Source organism: Colobus angolensis, unplaced genomic scaffold, assembly GCF_000951035.1.
Source record: "Colobus angolensis palliatus isolate OR3802 unplaced genomic scaffold, Cang.pa_1.0 Scaffold16, whole genome shotgun sequence".
NCBI classification, from domain to species: Eukaryota; Metazoa; Chordata; class Mammalia; order Primates; family Cercopithecidae; genus Colobus; species Colobus angolensis.
Window position 1 is genome coordinate 2,323,826 of NW_012114710.1, and position 6,651 is coordinate 2,330,476.

General features: G+C 41.0%; 1 protein-coding gene across 1 annotated transcript in view; it reads right to left on the minus strand.

Moving 5' to 3' along the window:
* Positions 1-6,651, minus strand: part of DPY19L4 (dpy-19-like 4 (C. elegans)) — a 78,083-nt gene that overhangs the window by 14,501 nt on the left and 56,931 nt on the right. The window contains exons 11-12 of the mRNA XM_011937200.1: positions 5,773-5,837; positions 5,490-5,637 (exon numbers count right to left, since the gene is read on the minus strand). Of these exons, the coding sequence (XP_011792590.1) occupies positions 5,490-5,637; positions 5,773-5,837 (213 nt within the window). The remainder of the gene's footprint in view (positions 1-5,489; positions 5,638-5,772; positions 5,838-6,651) is intronic.

The window sequence follows — 6,651 nt, forward strand, 5'->3', positions numbered from 1 at the left end:
CTACTTGGGAGGCTGAGGGAGGAGAATGGCTTGAACCCAAGAGGCAGAACTTGCAGTGAGCCGAGATCATGCCACTGCACTCCAGCCTGGATGACACAGCGAGACTCCATCTCAAAAAAAAAAAGTTAAAAATTTAGCTCTTAAATTAAAAAGATTAAAAATCAAGGTGTACAGAAAAAAATTAACTTGTATCATTAGAAGAAAATACATTACTTTATGTTGTAGATGTTAAAGAAAACAAAAGGAGCCCATCTCCGTAGGAGATGCCAACTGCTAAAAATGGAAGAGGAAAAGTTTAGAAAAATTAATAGATATCAGTGCTTAGTACAGATTATCAAGAAAAAAATAACATTTCAAGGGACAACTTTTGTAATAAATACTAAGGAGAACAACCAGACCCTTCTATGATATATTCCCTGGTGTCAAACTCAGAAGAGACTGGAAGAATCTGGGCCTAGAGTATAAATGTTAACCACTGCGGTTTTATAAAACAGCAAAGCCATGGAATGGAGAAAATAAAGAAATATCCAGGCTGGGTACAGTGGCACACGCCTGTCATCCCAATACTTTGGGAGGCCAAGACAGTAGGATCATTTGAAGCCAGATGTTCACGACCAGCCTGGGCAACAAAATTAGACCCTGTCTCTACAAAAGAATTTCTTTTTTTAATTTTCAAAAATTAAGAGGCTGGGTGCAGTGGTTCACACCTGTAATCCCAGTACTTTGGGAGGCTGAGGCAGGTGGAACACCTGAGGTCAGGAGTTCGAGACCAGCCTGGCCAACATGGTGAAACCCCATCTCTAATAAAAATACAAAATTTAGCCAGGCATGGTGGCGCACACCTGTAATCCCAACTACTCTGGAGGCTGATGCAGGATAACAGCTTGAACCTGGGAGGTGGACGTTACAGTGAGTCGAGATGGCACCACTGTACTTCAGCCTGGGCAGGAGAACAAGATCCTGTCTCCAAAAAAAAAAAAAAAAAAGAGAGAGCTCTGCTCTTGTTTGCAGCTGATCTAGGGGCACAATGGTTTTGGCACACACAAAAAAATTAGAATACATGCATAGTTTTTTCACAATACGCATTTTTCACGAACTTTTTGAAGACTCCTTGTATCCACAGTGAAATATTTTTTAGCCTTGAAAAAGAAGAAAATCTTGTCATCTTACAACATAGATGAAATTTGATGATGTGACATAAAGTGAAATAAGCCAGTCACAAAAAGATAAACACTATAGGATTCCACTTACATGAGGTATCTAAAGTAAACAAATTCATAGAAATGGAAAGTAAAGGCCAGGCACAGTGGCTCCTGGCTGTAATCCTAGTACTTTGGGAGACCAAGGTGGGCAGATTACCTGAAGTCGGGAGTTCCATTCCAGCCTGACCAACATGGAGAAACCCCATCTCTACTAAAAATACAAAATTAGCTGGACATGGTGGCGCATGCCTGTAATCCCAGCTACTTGGGAGGCTGAGGCAGGAGAATCGCTTGAATCCGGGAGGTGGAGGCTGCGGTGAGCTGACATCACAGCATTGCACTCCAGCCTGGCAACAAGGGTGAAACTCCGTCTCAAAAAAAAAAAAAAGAAAGAAAGAAATGGAAAGTAAAATAGTGATTATTAGAGGTTGAGGGTAGGGGAAAAAATGAGAGTTGTTCATCAATATAGAGTTTTAGATTTACAAGATGAAAATGTTGTGCAGATCTGTTGTACAACAATGTGTGAATATACTAAACACTGCTGAATTGTATACTTAAAAAACATTAAGATAGTAGATTTTATGTTATGTACTTTTTTATCATAATTTTAAAAAAACTTAAATGTGGCTAGGCACAGGGGCTCACGCCTATAATCCCAACGCTTTGGGAGGTTGAGATGGGAGGATGGCTTGAGCCCAGGAGTTCAAGACCAGCCTGGGCAACATGGTGAGACCTCATCTCTACAAAAACTTTAAAAAATATTAGCCAAGCATGGTGACACCAGCCTGTGGTCCCATCTAGTTGGGAGGACATCGTGGGAGCATTGCTTGAGCCTGGGAGTTCGAGAGCACAGTGAGCTGTGATGGCACCACTGTACTCCAGTCTGGGCAACAGAATGAGATCCTGTCTTTTTTTCTTTTTTTTAACTAAAGACGCGGCCTCACTCTGTCACCCAGACTGGAGTGCAGTGGCGTGATCATGACTTACTGTGGCCTTGAACTCCAAGGCTGAAGCAATCCATCCACCTCAGCCTCCATTAGTGGCTGGGACCACAGACGTATGCCACCATGCCTGGCGCTTTTTTTTTTTTTGTAGAGACGGGGTCTTGCCATATTGCCCAGATTGGTTTCAAACTCCTGGGCTCAAGTGATCATCGTCCTCCATCTTCCAAAGTGCTGGGATTATAGGCATGAGCCACCATGCCCAGCCTGTCTCTCAAAAACAAAAACAAGGCCAGGCGCACCTGCTCATGCCTGTAATCCTAGCACTTTGGGAGGCTGAGTCGGGCGGATCACCTGAGATCAAGAGTTCAAGACCAGCCTGACTAACATAAAGAAACCCCATCTCTACTCAAAATACAAAATTAGCCGGGCTTGGTGGCGCATGCCTGTACCCAGCTACTTGGGAGGCTGAGGCAGAAGAATCACTTGAACTGGGAGAACTGGGAGGCAGAGGTTGCACTGAGCTGAGATTGTGCCACTACAATCCAGCCTGGGCGACAAAGACTCTGTCTCAAAAAACAAACAAAAAACAAAAACTTAAACATAATCTTCAATGCTATTAAACATTCAGTTTGTATACAAGTAACCTAATTGAAGAATTTAAAGCTCCAAACTTCTAAAGATGGTAACATTTTCTTCTTTCATCTACTAAAGAAAGATGCTCCTATATGAATTACAACTTAAGAATAATTAACTTTAATATGCAAAGGGTTTCATATATTCCCTTTTGTTGTTGTTGTTGTTTTTTTCCTGATACGGAATCTCGCCCTGCTGCCCAGGCTAGAGTGCAGTGGCACAATCTTGGCTCACTGCAACCTCCGCCTCCTGGGTTCAAGTGATTATCCTGCCTTAGTCTCCTGAGTAGCTGGGATTACAGGTGCCCACCACCACACCCAGCTAATTTTTTTGTATTTTTAATAGAGACGGGGTTTCACCATGTTGGCCAGGCTGGTTTCGAACTCCTGACCTCAAGTGATCCGCTTGCCTCAGGCTCCCAAAATGCTAGGATTACAGGCGTGAGTCACTGTGCCCGGCCTCATATATTGCCTTTTATGAAATGTATTCCCATGCATCTTATTTATTGTGCAGTAAAGGATTAACCTTGCTTAAAAAGAGATTTGGCCTTTGCCCTCAACTTCTAGGTGGTAACCTCTTGCCTGATAAGAGCATCTTCGTTTGCCTGGGTCCTTTAAGTCATGCAAAAGAGTCTATCTATGCTAACAGTGTGATTTATGGTGGGAGCCTTGGGCCGTGTGGTATCAGTTCAACCTCTGAAGGGCTGAAGACTAATGTCAGCCGCACAGGTGGTCAACCACGTATATATGACTGAGCCCCAATACAAACCCTAAATTCAAAGCACGGGTGAGCTTCCCTGATTGACAGTACTCCATGTGTACTGTCACACATCATTTCTGAGAGGAAAACAGGTACTGTCTGCATGATTCCACTGGGAGGGAACAAATGGTAGTTCTGTGCTTTGGTGTCTCCTGGACCTTGTCCTATGGGTCTCTTTCCTCTGCTGATTTTAATCTGTGTCCTTTCACTGTAACAAACTGTAACTTGAGTATAATGACTTTTTAAAATCAAGCCTGAGGGTAGTTTGGAGGACTCTCAAACTTGCAGTTGGTGACAGAAGTAAGGATGGTCTTAGGAATTTCTGACCATTGTATTTACCTTCCTAGACTGTGTGCTTCTGAGGAAGGGGGATCCTATCATGTGTATTTCTGTATCTCCCACTATTGCTGGAAGAGTATGAAAAAACCAAAAACTTCTGCTGAATGAATACATTTTAATAAAGTTTATTAATAAGATGGCACGATTTTCTACAGAAGCAGGAAGGGAAGTTTAAAAACTAAATACTTAAAAATAAATAGTGCAAGATATGTTTCAAGGATTCAAACTCCCTAAACAATTATTACATAACTTATCTAAATATTAATATGTGAATACCTATTTTGCCTTAAGAAATTTAAGGTATACAGAACACTAAAATGATCAAGCAAGTGAAATACAAAAATTCTACCTTATGGAACATTAAATGGGGCCCTACATATATTTTGTAAAAGTTCATTTGTCATTGAAAGACAATAAAATAAATGAGGTAAGGAAAGGATAAAAGCCTACCACAAGCTCCCTGTGCTAAAGCCAGACTGAGCTCCTTTTCCTCCCACCAATAATGTGCCATGATCCTTCCTGCCCAGGCCTGGGCATATGCCATTCCCTCTGCCTGCAGTACTCTTGCCTCTTTGGGTCACCTAGTCCACTCCTACTCAACCTTCAGGTCTCAGGCACTTTTTCCTTAGAGAACCTTTCTGATCTCTTTAAGTCAAATTCTGTTTTATATGTTCTTATAGCACCATGTACATCTCCTTCACTTACCAAAGTTGTAATTTTATTTTTGTATGATTGACATCTGTCACCTCCATTAGGCCATAAGTTAAATAAGGTTAGAGACTGTCTGTTCCACTATTGGGCTTATTGAGGTAACTTTAGCACCTAGCACAACGCCTAGAACTTGGAATATGTTCAATAGTTTTTTAACAAATGAATGAGTAAGTAAATGTCAGTTCATTATACTATAAACACCTTTGTAAACTCCAGATGTATCTACTTATTACCATTAAAAAAGACAATCTTTGCTGGGCATGGTGGCTCACACCTGTAATCCCAACACTTTGGGAGGCCAAGGTGGGCAGATCATGAGGTGAGGAGTTCAAGACCAGCCTGACCAATGTGGTGAAACCCTGTCACTACTAAAAATACAAATAAATTAGCCGGGCATGGTGCTGTACGCCCGTAATCCCAGCTACTCAGGAGGCTGAGACAAAAGTGCTTGAACCTGGGAGGCGGAGGTTGCAGTGAGCTGAGATTGTGCTACTGCACTCCAGCTTGGGTGACAGAACAAGATTCTAAAAAAAAAAAAGGCCATCTTTGTGGGTTTTTTGACTTTTTTCTTTTTTGAGACGGGGTCTCGCTCTGTCGCTCAGGCTAGAGTGCAGTGGTGCAATCTCAGCTCATTGCAACCTCTACCTCCCAGGTTCGACAGTCCCTGCCACCTCAGCCTCCCCAGTAGCTGGGACTACAGGCGCACACCACCACACCCAGCTAATTTTTGTATTTTTAGTAGAGACAGAGTCTCACCATGTTGGTCACATTGGTCTCAAACTCCTGACCTCAGGTGAGCTACCTGCCTTGGCCTCCCAAAGTACTGGGATTACAGGTGTGAGTCACTACTCTCGGCCAACAATCTTTGTAAAAACAAAGGGATCAAATAAAGTACACTTACCCTTCTATAACCATTGCAAGAGAACCCAATAAAATAGTGTGAATTACATGATAAATTATTTCTGGTCTTTCTCCAATTCGTCCATCTTCAAGAGTAACAGTTTCCTTCAGGGACTTACCACTACAAAAAGAAAATGTATTTTTTAATACTTTGAAAATATATTTGTAAAAAACCAAAGATACATTGTTTATCATCTTTGAAGGACATACCTAAAATTTTATATTTCTACATAACAAAAAATATAGGTGATCTTTAAAATTTGAAAGTATATTGTGCTAAATACCTAACATATATACTACGTTTCTGCAAATTGCTTTTAGAACCCGAAGACAACAAACTCTATGAAGACTAAACATGAATTTTCAGAAAAATACAAAAGGGCTAGGAGCAGTGACTCACGCCTGTAATCCCAGAACTTTGGGAGGCCAAAGTGGGAGGACACTTGAGGTCAAGAGTTCGAGACCAGCCTGGCCAACATGATGAAACCCCGTTTCTACTAAAATATAAAAATTAGCCAGCCGTGGTGGTGCATGCTTGAAATCTCAGCTACTCTGGAGGTTGAGGCAGGAGAATCGCTTGAATCTGGGAGGTGGAGGTTGCAGTGAGCCAAGATCGTGCCACTGCACTCCAGCCTGAGTGATAGAGTAAGACTCCGTCTCAAAAAAAAGAATAATAAAGATTTGTAGGTTCTTCTTCCAAGATCAATTATGAATCAACTAGCAATTGCTAAATTAATATACTTAAATCATAATTTGAATAAATTCTTAAAATTAAGAAATTATACACAATCTCTGTCTTTTCAAACATAATAAAAACATCAAAGGTTAGTCAAACTTTATAGCTTTTTTTTTTCTTTTTCTTTAAGAGATGAGGGGTCTCACTATGTTGCCCAGGCTGGTCTTGAACTCCCGGCATCAAGCAATCCTGCGTCAGCCTCTCAGATTGTTGGAATTATAGGCATAAGCCACTGCCCCTGGCCTCAAACTTTGTAATTTAAAACTACTTATACTGCTAACTTCATTTAAGTTAAATAGAATAAATTATTCTTATATTAAGTAAAAATTTGTACAAATTAGTGAATCGGTCTGTAAAAGTTTAACTGATTATTTAAACTTCAGTTATAGATTAAGTCTCTAAGTTTAGGGCTGAACATGGTGGCTCA